The sequence below is a fragment of the Thunnus thynnus genome, chromosome 18 (genome assembly GCF_963924715.1).
Source record: "Thunnus thynnus chromosome 18, fThuThy2.1, whole genome shotgun sequence".
Classification (NCBI taxonomy): Eukaryota; Metazoa; Chordata; class Actinopteri; order Scombriformes; family Scombridae; genus Thunnus; species Thunnus thynnus.
This window is the reverse complement of record NC_089534.1, coordinates 2,491,963-2,510,958: the sequence shown is the minus strand read 5'-3', so window position 1 is coordinate 2,510,958 and position 18,996 is coordinate 2,491,963. Positions and strand designations below refer to the sequence as shown.

At 42.7% G+C, this 18,996-nt stretch overlaps 1 protein-coding gene across 19 annotated transcripts in view; it reads right to left on the bottom strand.

Moving 5' to 3' along the window:
* afdna (afadin, adherens junction formation factor a) overlaps window positions 1-18,996 on the bottom strand; it is a 111,632-nt gene that overhangs the window by 4,583 nt on the left and 88,053 nt on the right. For 6 of the 19 annotated variants that reach the window (XM_067571555.1, XM_067571551.1, XM_067571556.1 and 3 more), the window contains 12 exons: window positions 18,874-18,996; window positions 18,251-18,342; window positions 17,903-18,097; window positions 17,636-17,792; window positions 16,471-16,876; window positions 15,466-15,713; window positions 15,158-15,375; window positions 14,323-14,502; window positions 12,515-12,553; window positions 9,686-9,820; window positions 5,668-6,211; window positions 314-398 (listed from right to left, as the gene is read on the bottom strand). The exon at window positions 18,874-18,996 is cut by the window's right edge and continues 78 nt beyond it. In XM_067571555.1, the coding sequence (XP_067427656.1) occupies window positions 314-398; window positions 5,668-6,211; window positions 9,686-9,820; window positions 12,515-12,553; window positions 14,323-14,502; window positions 15,158-15,375; window positions 15,466-15,713; window positions 16,471-16,876; window positions 17,636-17,792; window positions 17,903-18,097; window positions 18,251-18,342; window positions 18,874-18,996 (2,422 nt within the window). The remainder of the gene's footprint in view (window positions 1-313; window positions 399-5,667; window positions 6,212-9,685; window positions 9,821-12,514; window positions 12,554-14,322; window positions 14,503-15,157; window positions 15,376-15,465; window positions 15,714-16,470; window positions 16,877-17,635; window positions 17,793-17,902; window positions 18,098-18,250; window positions 18,343-18,873) is intronic. The other 13 variants (XM_067571557.1, XM_067571570.1, XM_067571564.1 and 10 more) reach the window with 6 other exon arrangements.

The following is an 18,996-nucleotide window of genomic DNA, read 5'->3' as shown; positions in this document are numbered from 1 at the left end:
TCATTTTCCACTTCTGCCTGTTTAAGGGTTAAAACAGAAGAAATAGCAGAACATAGTGAACTGTCACCTTAAGTTTACTGCAGTACTTTATACACAGATTAACATCTAAATTATGCATGAAGTTGCTTTGGGAAGTGGTTTCTTGTTTGGGACGTTGTTGATCATGCAACACCTGATAATTATTTTGAGGCTCCTGTTTGCGTTGCTGTTAAGAAACATTCACCAGCTTGACCGTATCATAAAACGACACTTTTACAAAGTGAAAACATACATATGGCATTCGCTCAGTACAGAGAGCAGCGAGGAGTCTCACCTCTTCGTCCATTTGTCCCGCGGGTCGTTGTAGACTTCTCCCGATCCTACAACTCCTGCTGAGTTTCCAGTGTACGAGTTAAATCCTGTCCGAGGTTTAAAGGGTCACACAGCAGACAGACAGAGCAGAGAAACACGAGTCAGCATCGTTAAGACACAGCCGATGATACTGGAAAACATGTGAAGCAGAAGCTGCTGGTTGACGGCTGCCAGGATCTCTGGTTCTTTGCTTTCATTCAGTCATCTGAGTTAAAAATCCCTCTAAAAACTTATTTAAACTTAGGAAGTAACTGAACTTCTGTAACAATATTAAACAGCTTCGACCAGAGACCCGGATCACCAGAAACCAGCAGCTTCTCCAGTCGACATCACTTCATTTCCCACAGACCAGCCTAAGCAGAAGGAAGGAAGGAAGGAAAGAAGGAAGGAAGGAAGGGAACGAGTTCTGGAGAAGCTTTAGGCAGAAACAATCAGATCTCATTGAAGTAGAGCAGTGAGAAAGAGCGTTAAAAAGCTGTTAAAGGGCCATTCCAAAGCAGCAGACGGTCTGTGGAAGTGTCGGGTGGCGTCCGAGGCTGAGTTCACCATCAAACATGTCTGACTATTAGTGCTGATGATCCTGAAGCACTGCAACAGTTTTATTGTCTTTATTTAACAACTACAATATAAATTACAGAGTATTTAGAATCTAGATTTTGATCTAAATCAAGTCAGGTTGTAAAGTTCCTGTATACAGATGCATTCAAAGTGAAGATATATACTGTATCGGGCTTAGTCAGAGCTGTTAGATTGGACATGAAGAGGGTGATCTCGACCTTTGACCCCCAAAGGAGACGTTAATGAGTTGGGCTCATGTGTCCCTGTGTCTTTCCAAACCTCAGCATCATCCAGGCCAAGACCAGACGTCTGAGTTCAGACTATGTGACTCCAGAGTCTGCAGACGTTTATTTCCTAACAAATATCGCAGCGGCCAAGAAAAACATTTCCTCCTCGCCGGCTCAAGAGGTGTTTATCAGTGAAACCTTGCAAGTTTTGGCTGGAATAGGACATTTATAATCTTTTAAGGATAAATCCTAGTGATATTTAATACTTCTGTGTGTCAACAAACCCCAATGAAAAGACCAAAAACAACAATAAATGAATCCTGCAAGTATCATCTGTGTATGTGGAGCCTGATAGACAGTATTTTATTCCTCTGAGCCACAGAGCTCCGCTGTTCAAAATCTATTAAACTATTAAACAATTAGACGATCAACAGAAATTTGACTTTGATGCTTTTCTTTGTCATACATGATCATAAACTGTTGATCAGACAAAACAAGACATTTAACATCTTAACTTTTTCTCTATTTTCTGGCCTTTTCTAGACAAACGACTAATGGAGACAATAATCTGCAGATTAATCGAAAATAATTATTCATTGCAGCATTTATGGGCTCTGCAGCTTGTTGTGATTAAGATCCACATACACCGTCCTGATGTGGATCCATCCGCGGATGAAAATAGTCCCCAACAAATGCAGCATTTAAAAAGTAGAAGTGGTTTTTTATAATATGTAGATGCTCTTATGTACAAAATCAAATCTTTGTTTTCTAATATTTAAATATTTTATGTGCAAATAAATGCTTTTTTAAAAATAGATTTATGCTACAGAGGAAACGTCGGAGAGTATGAAGATGGACTGATGCTTTGTTAGTTTTTAGTCTTTTCATGGGATTTGTTCACAGTCAGAAAAATACAGAATAATTCCAGCTTCACCCTTAAAGACTTCCAACTGCTATGAATCTCTTTTCACTCACTAACACGCCTTCAACTGGAAAGCAGGAACTAATCAGAGAAATGTGGGAAAAGTGGGAAGATAAAAGCCTGCAGACTCTGTCGATGGCACGGTGACGGATCCACAGGCTGGATCAGTTCTTTGTCTCTAGTTTCACCAATTATTGAAAGCAGAGGTTGAATCCTACTAGATGGCAGCAGGGAAGTGTAGACCTGATCAGGACTTAAACATGAACACATTCAGTCTTTACTCTAACTTAAGGGAGTCCAAATGCATGTTGTGTTTGAGATGAAATGAAAAGAGGTGGTACAGTTCAGATGCAGACACAGCGACAGGGTGTGAACCCAGATAGATTCATCCAGCTGGCAGCTTCCCGGCTCTTCTTTAGGGTTTTATGGAGCGAACGCAGAGATCTGAAGTGTAGTTTTGGGACGGGATCAAGCCGGGTCTCCCGCTCGAGCCCCAAAACCACATAAACACAAACTGGCAGAGAACAAAGTAACCGCAGAGAAACAACCCCTGGTTCAAGGTCGGTTACATTCCTCTGTGGAGCCAAAAGAGATGGAAAATTATACTCCTGGCACTGCTGTTCAAAATTGTTCAGATTCACAAGAAAGAGTCATCCACTGAGCTTTTCATTTACTCTCAAAGGTTGTGACTGTTTTTCTTTTATTCTGCTTCAGTTATCCTGCAGGCCGGCGGAGTTTAAAACAACTCGCTGTTTTGTTTTTATGAACCAATACAGACAGAGCGCTGCCTCTTCTGTTGAAACCTAAAATTAATGCATGCATCTTTTTTAAAATTGTTGCTAGGCGACCAACGAATCACCTATCCTTAAACGGTGATGACATCAGGTGCTTTTCCGCTCCGAGTTGTATGTTTTTTCAACTTGAGGCTCCTGCAAAAACGCTCAAGAAGCAGTGACCAAAAAGCTTCACTGTCATTAAAACAGTCACAAGAAGCCGTCGCAGGCTGCTAAAAATGGCTCTGTGTGATCGGGCTTTGTCTAGTTGCACCTTCAGAGACAAACTGGCGTCGGGATTGTTTTTCTTGTGGTTTTTCATGCAACAGGCAAAAAAAAGGCCGGATTTGATTAAAAGTCGAGCTGCTTTCGGAGCTGCCAGCTGATCAAATCACACTCATCGAAACACATTTGAAGATTCATATGTCAGGGAAGCCAGAGACTCAGGTGCCGCTCGGTCACCTGAACCTGCCGCAAAGCCCTGTGGGAGTTGTAGGAGGTTTAGTAAAGCTGCAGCGTTAAGACAGCATCATAGCTACAGCAGACACACACACACATAAGACTGACAGCGAGATGAAGGACAGTCAGATCAGCTGACAGAAGCACATAACAAGAGATAAAGACTGAGCGCTAGAAGAGACAGGCGCGGAGTGGAAACAGGAAGTGAGCAAAGACAAATAAGAAATAAATAAAAAGACAGCAGCCTGGTGGAAGCTACGCACAGGCAGGAAAAAGCAATAGACATCAAGCCGGTTACTGAGGTGAGCTGCTGACAGCCAAAGTGCAGTGTTGAGTGTCTATGTGTGTGTGTGTGTGTGTGTGTGTGTGTGTGTGTGTGTGTGTGACAAGGTAGTGAAACATGCAGATTTTCTCTCTGAGGGAGGTGAGGTGGGGGTTTGGGGGGTGAGGTAAGGGTAGGTGGGAGGGTGGGGGGGACGTTAGTGGGATGTTTTCCTGACTTTGATTGAAAGTAGAAGTTCTGATGAGGTCTTGGATGTGTTTGAATATTTAATGAGCAGCGGGGATGAAGGTGCCGGCAGCTTGTTTCCTGGTCGTCAGGTGGTGATTTAAGTCACACTGAGCTGCGTTCGAAGCCGTTTGTCTGAGGTCGTTCAAACTGCAGATGTTTCTGCTTCTGACCCCTCAATGCAAAGTCACTTCTGCATCATTTTAACACCATTACTGATACTAATACGCTACTCATGTTTTCTTTATCAACTTACTTTGATAAATAAAAACATTTTCATTTTAATAAAACGCTGCTAAAAACATTAGACCGTACAAGAAATTTGCCTGAATAAATATTCTAGAAATGTGGACTTGAATCAGTGACTGGTTCTGATCAAAGAGCGCTAAAACTACACTATGACTCTGACCAGACATCTGATGCCAGCTGTTAGTATTTACCAGTCAGCGCTACAGTCGGAACCAAAAACACATTGAGGTTTGACAGCTGGTCCGAATCATCTACGAGTTGTGAGCAGTTCATTTATTTCTCTTCTTCTCGTTTGTTTTGACTGGTGTTTGAGAAGCCGGAGGACGTCAAACTAAACACTGTTTCACAAGAACAATTAGAGAACTATTTTGTATTTTTTACCCTGTTAATCATCTTGACAAATCTGTTCTTTTTTTTTTGTGGAATTAATCCAAAAGAAAGCCGAAAACAAAAAGATACAAGATGAATTTAATTACTACGACTGACTCCTTGTCTTACTTTGAAAATATAACAACACTAGTGTGCACAGAGTGTGTCTCAGGCGGGATATTTTAGGAGGAAAAAAATATTCCAGGCAGCTGCCAGCTGACTGCAGCTTGACCTCTCTTATTTTAGATATCGCTCTCCAAGAATGAGTCCTTCTGGAGAAAAGTAAAGATTCATATCTTGACATAACATTCGACACGGATAAACCAAGAAAAACAGCTAATGTTTCATACCGAAGGCCCAAAAATGACCTTAAAAATCTGCTATAACAAATACCTGCCACTAGGAGTCGCTGTGGTAACACAGAGAAGCAACAAGCTTTTTAAACAGCCGCAGACAAAGAAGAACCTTCTCACTCAACACGCCGCTGCTGTGTTTTTTACATGTTTATGTTTATGAATGAGAGCTGATGCTTTATCGAGTGATTGATGGGAGTGTGAAGCCAATGGTGTGTCTCCTTCCCTTTAAAGCCAACACCGCTAAGCAGAGCCACGGGGCAGGAAAGGGGGGGTGGAGGGGGGGTGGAGGCGGGGGGGAGGGGCAGACTGACGCCCCCCCCCCCACCCATCCCCAAGCAGCAACCAACCAGACACAAAAGGAGGCGGCGAGCGACAACACCAACAGTACTATGATTGGCTCTGATGGGTCTCAATCTGCAGCAAAAAAGTGGTGGCGTGATTATCGATTGCTTTTTCTGTTCGCTAGTGCTGATCGAGTGGGGGAGGAAGAGGAGGAGGTGATTGGAGGAAGATGAGGAGGGGAAAAAAAAACCTCTGGGGACAGAAGGAGGTGTTCAAACAAACAAAAAAAATTACACAACAATCTGATTTGCTTGAGGAGAGGGAGGGAAATTTCCACATATATAAAATAACGAACGTAAAGTGATGAATGAAGGGATTTTGATTGACGACAATTAAAAAAATTTGGACAAACATGTAAAAAAAAAAAAAAGAGGAAAAGTAGACGGTGGAAATGAAAGGGCTCTCTACTGAAAAAAAGGTAAAAACACAACATAGCACTAAAATCATGAAGGAGTGGCTAGTAAATGAACAGATGAGTGGATGAGAGGGAGGTGCGGGAGCTGTAGAGGGCGCCGTGGCGAGCCTGACTCCTCTCTCCTCTCTCTGCGTCTACCTTTAACGCCTCCTGGGGGGACGGAGCAGGGTTTGGCAGGAAGGGGGGGGCCTGTACTGTTGGAGTTGTTGACTGGCGGCTGGAACGAGCCAGACAAGAAGATGCCGTCGGAAAAGGGGCGGGGCTTGCGGGCAGTGGGCGGCGGCTGAGGCCTGCTGTGATTGGGCGAGGCGGAGGCCGGGAGGTCGCCGTACGACTTCCGGGTCGCCGACAGCTTCACCTGACCTGATTGGCTGCCGCCGCCACTCCCTGCTTTGGTGACTTCCTCATCGTCATCCTCATCGCCCGCGTAGGAGACGAACTTGGCGGTGTAGAGCGTGTCGGGGGAGGCGACCTGGGTTTTGAGGTAGGAGGTGTTTCTCTGTGGGGGTGGCGGGGGGGTGTTAGTAGGGTTGTGGGGGGCAGGGGGTTGGTAGTCCCGGGGCAGCGGGGGCCGATACAGACCGGCCGGCTCATCTGGCGTCAGCAGCTTTCTCTCCGCTTCCTCGTGCTGCCGGCGCCGCTCGGCCTCCAGGCGAGTGTAGTACTCCTCCTCCTGTCTCCTCTAAGGAGGAGGGGGGGGACAACCTGTTAGTACGCTCCACTCTCATTGGCTCTCACCTCAGCAGTAATTGGGGGGACTCCTCGTTAACAAGCTCCACTACGCTGACTGTACACCTGACTGCTACATCTGCTCCACCCAGCAAGACGACAACAACTATCCACCACAGATACCAGTCTTATCATACTGGTCCAGACCAGGGGCAGTAATTATAAAACCCTATCAAGTCAGTTAATTATGATGATTGGTCAAAAAAAAACGCACTGATTAAAACATCCTCTTAAAACCTCTTAAAACATACTTAAGAGTTATTACTTAATTTCTTTTATTTCTGTTTTTATTTCTTTTAAATTGTATTTTCTTTTATCTTACTGGAAAGACTTTGTGTGTGTTTTTAACTTGCTGCTCTGTGTGAATCATTTTGTAATGTGGGGTTTTAGAAATAAAGATTATTATTATTTACTAGAATACAAAGTTACAGGTGAGTAGTTAATAATTTCATTCTGACTTAAGCGTTAAAGGAATGAGGACCGGTATTCAACACGGCTGCTGCTGCAGTATTGAAAGATAATGTTTACGTCTGTTTATCATTAATTATGTTGTGTACCATAAATCTGTTGTGTTTTTAACATCTGGCTAGTGAAATATTATTTTTATGCTGATTAACAGACATTGTCCCTGTTAAATAAATAAATAAGAGTAATGAATAAATAATAAATGAATCACCGGACGCCGTCTCATCTGGACTCTGACGCTTTGAGTTTTGTTTTTTTAATGATCCTCTTGTATGTAAAGTGTCTTTAAGTACCTTCAAAAGCTTAAAGTTCTAAAATAAATGTATAATTATTATTGTTATTAATCTAAGGACCAATATTTGTATATCTCACTTGTTTCCAAAGCTTTGTAGATATTTATTTACTTTCTTTATTTTCTGTTTCTCAGTTTTACTTTTGTAAAATATGAAAATTACCATAAATAAAAAGAATTATATAATTTTATAAGTGATGCCCCTGGACTGGACTTGTTCAAACTGGTTGAACCGACTGGTCCCACACTTGCCTTCATCTACTCTTCATCTGCTCTAACTGGTGCTGAACTGGTACTGGGCGTACAGTAAACTGGCCTAGACCACCCTGTCTACCACCGTCTCCCCTTCCCTCATCACTGTGTGTATGTGTGTGTGTGTGTATATATGTGTGCTTGGTTTTGTGTGTGTCCTCAGTTTATCCTACATGGTTTGTGGGCAGGTTTTTGATCCCGGCCCACCCTGCTCTCCTCAGGCTGAGCATCTACGTTGCTGCTGCTCACATACACACACACACACGAAGCTATGCTGGAGGAATGTGTTTAGATTTTCTGGGTTTGGAGCCCGACCAGCCGCTCCGGATTCACATGTGCTCGATGTCGATGCCTCTGATGTTAGATTATCTTCTGGTTTATGGTCCGTTTCATGTGTCTGTCTGTCTGTCTGTCTGTCTGTCTGTCTGTCTGTCGTGGGCTCAGTGTAGTCAAGATCGTGTGTGTGTGTGTGTCGTCTAGCGCTGTGGGTGTATCCCAGCTGCCTTTGAAGTGTTCAATCAGCCCAGTTGGAATCTGAAGAAACTGGGAGGGATTAGTGGGTGTGTGGGTTTGAATGAGTGGGTGGGTGAATATGTACAGTATGGATGGATGAGGGCGGGGATGAGGCGGGCGGGTGTAGATTTGTGTGTGTGTGTGTGTGTGTGTGCATGAAACTGGATGTGTTTTTTGGGGGGGAAAAGTGGGAGGGTGGGCGGCATTCCCTCACATATAGTTTCTGAAGCGATGCCGGATGGAAATGATGACATAAATAAAATGAAATAAAATAAAAAATTTAAATAAAAAAACTTCAGAACTCAATCATAACTGCTTCCCTCAAAAAAAAACTGAAATAACTTCCTGACACGACAACCAACGACAACACGATGGGAGTCCCATGCTTGAGGTGGGTGGGAGCACATAACATGACACAGCAATACATCACATAGGGGTGGGGGGAGGGGAGGGGGGGAGGGGGTGCACAGGATGAGGACATGCAGTTGGACATCTTAACAGTAAAAAACAGCATCAGAATAACATTCATTACATCCTAAAATCAATATCTCTTGACTAATAGTCCTTTGTGAGATACTTCTGACTACTTCTTTATTACTTTTAACTTCACCAGTTAATGAAATCATTAATTTCAGAGATACAGCTGGAAGAGAAGAATATCTGAGAGGCTTTTCAGTGGTTCAAATCCTACAAACGTCATCTTCAGGTGGAGATTTAAGCTTAAAGTACCGTTAGATGTTTTAAAGGATCAGCGGTCTGATCGATGGTCTACAGGACAAACACACCAGAGTGATGACATCATGGTGAAGTCAGCGAAAAAACAACACAATGATAAAAAAAAACACTTGAGTATGTTTGATTTAACGCACAGGACGGAGATGGGCGGGTGGGCATCAGATCAGACCACTCATCATTTAACAAAAGAAATAAATATTTCTACACATATGATCTAAACATGTTGCCTCTGACTTTATTAATGAGCAGTCTGGATAAACACATTAAGTCATTATAAAGTATTCAGACCGGTTTACTTGGTGCATAATTTACTGTTTTATAGATTTAATTTAAAATGGATTAAACGATGTAAACAGGAACAAAGAAAAAATAAACTGAAATCTCTCACTTACAGGCTCCAAACTGAGTCCAGATGTTATTGTGTGTAGAATTAAATCACCAAAAATAGTACATTTATTCAATTTTAAATTAAATCTATAACATAATAAGTGAAGAGGGCCGCTGTACATTTATTTTTTAATTCATATGAGCCGCTAAGTGTGTCATCTACCTTTGATATCATGGATGTTCACACATTTTTCTACAAAATGTTTCAATCTTCTTTTTTTAAAAATTTTTTTTACCAAAAATGAATTAACTGGAATCTGAAAGTCTCAACTGGTTTTACTGCGTCTATATATTTTTGCCTCTGTCTGTTTAAACTGATTTTAACAAAACTTCTTGTCCTGATTATTTTAACTTTACACAAATGTTTAAACTCAAAAAGTCTTTTTTTAAATTTCCACATAGTAGTAAAACTCTTATACATTTGTAGTGCTTCATGCTGGTTTAAACACTGTTTCATATAAGTTCAATGAAGCTTAAGATGCTTTTGAAGATGATCAATCTTCAGGCACTTTTAGGCGAAACAGTCGAGCATATTGGTTAAAACTCAACTTCACAGGATCTTCATCAGGGTGATCAATACTGTCAGAGTGTTTTGAGTTCCAGCTGTGATCCTTCTAATGAAGTCCCTGTAAAGTCCAAACTGGTCGGACTAAATAAATCCTTTTAATACGACCTGAGAGTGCCTGAAGAACATCTGTTTCAGAGGCTGCAGGACAGTAAAGGACATTTATAATTATAAGTCATATCAGTTTAACTCTGACAGACAAAGAGAGAGAGACAGACCTTCTCCTCGGCCTCTCGTTTGGCTCTCTCCTCCTCCCTCCACCTTCTCTCCTCCTCCTGCTTTGCTCGCTCCTCTGCCTCCCGCTTACGAATCTCCTCCAGCTGCTGCTTACGCCGTCTCTCCTCATCCTGCAACTGATCACACACACACACACACACACACACACGCGCAGGGAACACCATGCCAAAAAGGCAACGCCAAGACAAGCACACATGCAAAACAAAAAAAAAAAGACAATTAGTACCAAAACATTGATTATAGTAGCATTCATACCCAAACTCTCTGAGAACACATCCACATCCAACGGCTCATTTTAAATGCTTGGACTTCTAGTTAGTGTGCACTAACGTGTCGTGTGTAATGTGAGGTAGTCTGGATTTGTTTCACAGGACGTCTCCAGAGGGGCGGAGCAGAGTGCACTGCAAACACACAGCTGAACGTGCACACACCGACGACAACAACAACAACAACAACATGCAACAACAACAACAACAGCAACCAGAACATGGCAGGGCAAAAACAAGGAGAGCCCCTCTTTCAGCTACTTAAAGGTGCACTTGATTTTATTTTATCATGTTTGTACAAAAGCTTCACGTTGAGCTGAAGATGCAACTGAGCAGAGAGGAAAATCAAGCGTACCTGAAGTAACTGTAAGCTCAACGGGCTGCTGCAGAAACACGCTGATAATCATCCCAACACAAACCCAGTAGAATACAGTGACACACAAAACAAGCAGACCCTCTCTCTGGGCTGAATGTCGGTTAAAGGGTTAGTTCAACTAAATTACAACTAAACATATTTTGCCTGTTCAACCTAATGGTTTCTATCCATGCAGACGATGTGGTGATAACTCTGTCTCTGAGTGTAGGAGCCAAAATATGTTGTTATTTCTGTTTATATATTGATGTGGGCGTCACGTATTGCATCACTTACGTTGCTTGACACATGGGTGTGGTTTCCTATTACTTAACCTGTTCACTTAGGTGGTGGCGGGAGTTTTTGGACAAAGGGAGTTGGTAGAGCTCTGATATTTTCTGTTGACCGTCACCATTGTTACTATGATCACCATCGTCACCATTGTTACTATGATCACCATCGTCACCATTGTTACTATGATCACCATCGTCTGTTCATCACTTTATTTTCACAGTATATTTTTTATGCAACAGCTGATTGTCAGACTCTTTCATTTTGTTTATTTTTTTCAATAAAACATCAGTAAAACGTCATTTTGGATGGTTTTGTATGGACGTGTCACATATAGGAGCCTACTAAGTCTTTTAGCGGCCTTTTTTGAAAAGTAGTCGCTACGCTGAGTCTGTCAGTAATGCAGTTCAATGGAAAAAATACTTGTGTTTGTGGTGCTCATAAAATAGAAAATGATATCAACAATAACATGTCTCCGTTACGCTGTCAACAGTCTTTATGGGACAATTTCTTTGGTAGAAAATACTCTGAATTAAAACTAAAACTTCTTCTGTGGAGTATCCAGAGAGACAGTGATGTTAAAGGGATAATCCTTTAGATATTTCTGAAGTTAAATGTGTTTTTTAATGTCCTTTATGGTCAGAATTTGATCTCGCTTTTATTGTGAAGCAACGGTATTTGTCACCAAGGACACTGACAGCAATCATTCATAAAAAAAAAAACAGATAATTTTGGTAATTTCTTGACAGAAAGTTTTAAATATTGGAGGAGCAGCGAGCTGTTAGATGTAGAGTTGATGAAGAGTGGCAAGACGCAACTCCTCCGACTCATCAGTGAGGTAACAAACCTAACTGCGTGAAATCAGGTCCTGGTTTCTCATTTAAATGAATTTGTTGTAGCTGCTGGTTTGTTTGCTGTGGTGTTAAATCACCATCAGGTGTCGCTAAAGTTGTCCTCCACTCAAAAATATGTTTTTCTTCTTGTTCCTTCAGTTGGATGTTTGAGCTTCACTGTACAGAACGGGTCAATGAGCAGGATTTGTGACAGCACAACTAGTTTTTGGAAGCTAATGAAGGTCCAATATTCAACCTTAACAAGTGTGGTGTGAAAACCTGAAGCCTCCATGTAAGAATTATATTATGGACGAGGCAGAAATCTCAAAGTTGGATAAAACACAACCTGGACAAATAACACCAAAAACTATCTGCATGGAGAGAAAACACTAGATGTACTTGAGAAAATGTGTTTCTGTAATTTGGGTGAACAGACCCTTTAAAAAGAGAACATAAAGAGGCTCAGCTGGACACACACAAATGCATGGATGGATGGATGGATTCATGAGTAACACGACATCATGATGCTGCCCTGCGTAGGCAGCGCCGGGGTCTCGCAGGACTATCATGCATGGATCTGGACCTGGACGTCCCCCCCCCCCCCCGTGAAGCATTCAGCCATGCAGGCGCCACCTCGATATGCACTCAAAACATCACTGCTGACAAGAATCACACCAGCCTCAGCACTGCTACTCTATAAGCATGTGTAAGTTTGGTTTTCGATGGCTTCGTTCGTTTGGGAAACGCCAGTATTTCATCATTTGTGAGCAGCGGCTTCCCTCTCCGTCCCCCCCAGCAGTTGTTTTGAGTGGACAAAGAGATGGACGGCTTCCCCAGCCAGACGATATCAAGCATCCCAGGACGGCCTCTCCATGACCGAGGCTGCTCTTTAGCTAATCATGGCCCAGCCCTGCCTCCAACCCCCCCCCCCAATGAAACGACGACAGTAGTCCAGATGGGTGGGAAGAGACAAATCGGAAACAACGGGCAGGTGGGCAGCCCAGACAGAAAACAGGAAGTGATGTGGGTTAGGGAGAGGATACTAAGTCATTAACAGGAAGAACATACCAAGTCTAGAACAGAGATAGCTGGGACAGCAGTCTGCTGCTGAAGAAGAAGAAGAAGAACAGAGTAGAGAGTGAGACAGAGCGAGGCGAGATAGAGAGCAAAAACAGAGAGAGAGAGAGGAGAAAGAAAAATATCCAAAATACTGAAGAGGAGGGTGTGGAGGAGATACAACGAAATCAGCAAAAATAAAAAGGAGGGAAGAGGAAGAAGAAGTAAAATAGAAATAAGAGAAGGAAGGGGAGGACATATAGTATAGTGAAAACATTGCTGCACTGTGCTGATTAATGGCTGCTCACATCCAAATTTTTTAATTAGTTAAAGTGACTCTGGCAGCTGTTTGCTCTTCCTGAGGTTTGTACCATTAAGTTTCCAAATATTTGGGGGAAAGTGTTTATTTATCTGAATCAGGAGTTTAAGGATCAGCATCACAAAGTAAATATTAAGTAATTTATCTTATTTAAGGTTAACTGGAGGTTCGTTAAGAGTTACTCAAAGTGAACGTGGGGCTTTTACTTTGGTGAGGACAGAGACTGTTATCTTGTACAGACAGAAAAGCCCAAACTTGTGATTTTAGGTTATAAACTAAACGTCTCTGTCTGTTCTCATCTGTCATTGGTCTGTTTACTGTAAACTGTGCTGAATGTCAACAGAGTTTGATTGAAGGAGTAAAACATAAAATCCAGGTGAAGATCAGTTTAAAACAGTTTCATTACAAAAATAAATTAAAAAAAACTAAATCAAACCAACCATATCAACCAGTAAACAACCACACACTCAGCAACACTTCCAACACCTTCCACCCAACAATATCCACCAGTATCCACCGGTATCCACCAGTATCTGCCCACATCCAACCATATCTCACCATACAGAGAAAATAGGAAAATAATGCTGCATAACTGTAAGTCAACCTACACTACTTCCTGAAACAGTTTTGAACATTTGAAGTGCTTGGATGGTGTTTAGTCGATCATATCGGCTCGTTTAGATGCTCTCAGCTCTTCCACGTTGGTTTCTAACCACAGCAAAGTATCCAGAACTATCCAGAATTATTATTATTAAATAGTGAATAGTCATCAATATCCTGTCAGGATGCTGAGAGTCTTGTACGGTCATGGTTCGTTCTCGCTATGCTGCATTTGCATTATATGAGAAAGATGCTGGATGCGAGTGATGACGAGTTGATCTGTAGATAAATGTATGAAATTATGTTTTTACGTTAAAGAAAACAGGTGTTTGCTAGTGAACTCGTTTTACTCAATAATGTGTTAATTATGGGGAAATCTGGTCACCAAACTCTACACTTGTAGCTTCTTCCTGTCACACTTGCACAGTTTCTTCCATATAATGTGAATGCAGCGTTACGACAAACTGGCCTGCTTGCCCCGCCCACCCCTCCCCTCCCAGCCAATCAGATTTAAGCAGCTCAGCATGGCAAAGCGATGACAGAAGCATGTTGCAGATGCACATTGCAGGACATTCATAGTGGGAGAGCGCTGCCGTATGGAAATCCATTTCCTTTTCTAGCGGCTTGAAAGACGTTTATTTCTGCCAAAACAGCCTTTAAATACCATTTCCTGTTCCTCCCTACTGCACTACTTCCTGCAGCCCTTCCTGTCAGTGTTTGATTTACACTCTGTTGCTCTTTTCTCCTCCACTTTATTGTCCTTTGATTTACTACATGATCCAAATCTCCTCTCTCCTCTCCTCCATCCATCATTTTCTTCTATTTTTCCTCCCATCTTGTCATTTCCTGTCTTCTATTCTCTCTATCGATGCCCCCCCCCCACCCCCCCCGCCCGTCTCACCCTGGCTCTCTTCTCGGCCTCCAGCCTCTGCATGATCATCATGGTGTCTACGTCCTCGTCGTCCTCCTCCTCCTCGTCTTCGTCGCTCTGCTTGGACTCCTGCAGTCGTTTCTGGAACTGCCACTCCAGCATCAGCTTCCTGAGCCGGTCGCTTTCCTCCGCCGTTCGCTCCGGCTTCGACTGGAAGGTAAAACATATTTCAAACTCTTTATACTGGTCTGTTTCCAGTTCCTTATTAAACCTTCTTCTGTCAACCTTTAACTTAATGCATGTGGGAGGAATCTACCTATGCTAAATTATCACATAAGTTCAACAATAACATAAAGGCAGCTAACTACTATTTTCATTATCTATTAATCTGCTGATTAGTTTCCTCATTAATCAATGAAAATGTCACAAAATTGTGCAAATACCCATCAAGTTGACATATTTAAAACCCAAAGATCTTAAATTTACAACAATGTAAAACAGAGAAAAGCTAAAAATAATCAAGCTGGTACCAGAAAATGTTGCATCTTTGCTTGAAAAGTGACACAAACGATCTATTATCTTATTATATTGTTATTATAGAGTCTGTTTATTCTAGTATATTCTTGAAAAAAGATCATGATCTCAGTGAGACTTCCTGTTTAAACCTGTTTTGTCAGTCGAATAATCAATGATTCAGCTAATTTGTTTGTAACAGAATCATCAAGACATTAGCTGGAGCAGCTCTTCTAGAAATAACTACTAAATCTCTGACATGTTTCCTTCAGATGTTATTAAGATGAACATGTTGCATGAAGTGAATCTGAGGAAACATTAATCCCAACCAGATGTTTTAAACTGCACCCACCTGCAGGTCCTGGATCTCCTTGTCCAGGAGGTCCACGATGTGAAGCTGCTGCTGCTTCTCGGCCTTCTCGCGGGCGTCTCTCTTCCAGGGGTCTGGAGACAGACTGTCGCTGGACGTCAGCTCCTCCTTACTGATGGTGATGTACTGCAGGTCTCGCCTCTCGATGGTGCGAGGCTGCTGCTGCGGTAGGAGCTCCCTGATCACCGTGTCCATGCCGACTGCGATTAACAGTTCATTTATTAATAACAATCAACCCGCAGGTCATTATATCTGAGATAAAACATTAGATGTAAGAAGAGATTTGTTACCGGCGGGGTTGGAGGCACTGGTGGGGGGAGGAACAGCTGAGCGAGGAAGGCTGGCCAGCTTCTCCGGTCTGGATGGGGGGGGCTGAGGCTGCGGGGGCAGGTAGGGCTGCGGCGGGGCCACGGAGGCCAGAGGGGGCTGGTGGTGGGGGGGAGGCATGGATCCTCCGTTGTTGTGAGGTTGGACGGGCATGACGGGGTTGGCCCGGATCTGACCCAGCTTCCTCTCCTGCTCCCTCCTCTTCCTCTCCCTGGGAATCATCATCATCATCATCATCATCATCGTTAACAGTAGCATCATTAGTTCTTATTTGCAATGTGATGTTTTTATGGTTGTTTTTGTTTTGTTGCTTTTAAAGATGCATCAGTCTGATCTCCAGATTTGTATCATTGCCAATACTGAACTGATTAAGCTGATCAGATATCAGAATGTCATTCATAATTACATAATTACATAATTATAATTTACATTCATAAAGTGATTTCAGTGAGTTCTACACAGTTTTACAGGTTTTACATTTGGGAAACAGAGAACATCAGTATCAGAGGAGAAAAAGCTGCTGTTCTTTCACTTATTTATTTATTTATTTATTTAACGTCTACATGGACCTCTGAATTTTAATTAACATTATTATATTATTGTTTGTCTGTATTTCATTATGTTTTGATAAATTTAAGAAACTATTACAGTGCTGCAGCTAATGATTATTTTTTATTATCAATTAATCTGCAGATTATTTCTCAAATAACTGATTAATTGTTTTGTTTAAAATGATTAATTATGAAAAATACCGGTTATAATTTCTTCAAATGTCTCGTTTTGTCTGATCAATAGTCACAAATCATAGAAACTAACTTCACTATCATGTATGACAGATAAGATTTAAATCAAGATGATGACGCAGCCAGCGAATCTTTATTATATGACGATCAAAACAGTTGATTTAACTTCCTGTCGATCAATTATCTAACTTATCGTGCGACAGATCGAAGCTTCAGACAGCCTACCTCTCCTCCTCCAGACGAGCCTTCTCCTTCTCATACCAGCGCTGCTGCTCCTCACGTTTCTTGCGGTCAGCAGCCTGTTGGGCCGTTACCGGGGTGACGGCGGGAGGCGGCGGGAGAGGTAGGTCGGGCTGGGGGTCGTAGGGGTCGTAGGCGTCGGGGTAAGGGGCCGGCGGCGGGGGAGGAGGAGGGGGCAGGTCGGAGCGGGATGGCGTCTGGGCCGGATGCGGCGGCGCAGCGTGGGGGGTGTTGGGCGTCTTCCATCGACCCGGTCCGGTCTTCTGGTTCTGGGTCTTGTTGGAGGAAGAGGAGGAGGCTGAGAAGTTGAGGTGCTCCTGGCTGGACGTGGACGACTCCAACGAGGAGGACACCTGCGGCTGCGGGGCCCAGTGGTCTGGTCCTCCGACACCTGCAGACACACAGAGAAAGAAACAGTTTATACTGGTTTCACTGGTATAATACACATCAGGGCAGCACTGGGCATCTGGCAGCAACATGTCCATAAACAAACTGATCTTTATAGAGCTTCTGCTTTTTTTTACTGCAATTTTGGAATTTTTTTGATTATTTGTTTTTCATTTTTGTTTCTATTGTTACAATTGTATCGTCTGTTTTTTCTATAATTTGAGTTATTTCCCTCATTTTACTTTCACATCATTATATTTGTCTTGTTCAAGTGTTTTATTGCTGTTGTGTGGACTCCAGGAAGAACAGTGATCGCTTTCTGGAAGCTGATGAGGATCCAGATAAAGAGTAAAGAATAAAGGTCATATTTAAACAAGCAGAAACAAGGTCAAAGGTCACAGGGGGTGGTGGTATTTTTCTCATCAGTCTGAGTTTCTTTAAATCAATCAGATGATGTCTTACATGATGAAGATCAACCGACCAAAACGTTACAAAATGAACCACAAGCGAGCAACACTGAAGGATTTATTTGGATTTCACAGATGGAGGGAAAAATGTTTTGTTATTCTGAATGTAATACTGTAATTATGTATTATATAATCAAACACAGAAAAATATAAAAATAATAAAGCAAATTTAATTATATTGCACACAAAAATGCCGGATGCCTGTAACCACTAAGCTATTATATTATATAATCACATAATCTGGCAGTTAAACATTATCAGGTCTCTGATCTGTGATTGGTTTGCGTTGGCCGTACCTCCTGGCGGACCTCTCTGGTAGTCAAGATCTCTGTGTTGGTAGTCCAGGTCCCGGTGCTGGTAGTCCTGCTGGTAGTGCTGCTGCTGCTGCATCCGCTCGTCCGGCCTCAGACCTCCCGGTGGAGGGTACAGCTCCTCCTGGGAGTGGTTGACCCGCTGGGAAGAGACGGATAGAAAGGAAGGAAGGATAGAAAACAATGCAAAGACATCAAACTAACACTTCATTTACTGAATGTCTGCTCATGTTGAAGAAGCGGCGTCTCTACCTGCATGCTGTTGTGGATGTTGTCCACCTGAGGGAGTCGTTCTCTGTCCTCCATGCCCTGCCAGTGCTGCGAGGGCCCCTGTCCGGGACCCACGACCCGGTCCTGGCTCTTGGAGGCCGGGATGGTGAAGTACTCCCTGGGGTAGGTCTGGGTGGGGATGGGGTAAGCCTCTGGACGGGGAGGGGAGGGCTCATCCTGACAGAGAAAGAAAAAAACAAACATATTTGGGATCACTGAACATCTCATCTCTGTTCCAGATACCGTGTGTGACCTCGAGCGTTACTGTCATCCAGTCAGCTGGGACATTCCACACGAAGACGCCACCGGCCGCGTCGTACGGTTACTTACGTCGGCACACAGGTTGCCAGTGGAGACGGAGGTGATCTTGGTGCCGGGTCCTCCGGGGTAAACAGCTTTGCCTGCAGGACTCTGACCCTGATCTGATGAGAGAGGAGACCAAAGACAACCTTTATTTACAGTTTAAAGACAATTACAAACATATTCATCATAAAAAAAATATAATAAAGGACACAAAAGAGTTGCAAATTAAACCATAATCTGCAGGGAATTCAGTTTTTGAGATAGAAAACAGTGTAGTTTCACCTTTACAGCACATGACAAGTCTAAACCCACTGACCTGTTTGCCAAAAATACTTTTTATTTCTATATTTGATGAAGGTCGTCAAGGTAACTTTCAGTAAGATTTTAAGGAGACATGTGATAGCATCTAAAACATTTTAAGAACCTAATGAAATAAAGCCATCAATGCAATGAAATGAATCAAGTTCTTGTTGTTTCTGGAAGTCGTCAGATGTGTTATTCAGGCAAAGTGTGACACATTCTGTTCTGTTTAATCTCACAACAACAACAAAACTGTTCTGTTCTGGATGTTGAGCTGAGACCAGATAGACCAGACAGCACATGTGGTTTTAAGAGTAAAACGGTGTTATCAGGTGAGTCGAGGGTCTTACTGGCTACGTTGGGGCTGGAACGGTGGTCCGCTCGGTTCTTGAGAAGTCGGTCTTCGCCGCTCATCTTCTTTGGTTCGGGGTAAGAATCCCAGCCGGCCTGCGGACTCTCCGGGGAGCCGTTCT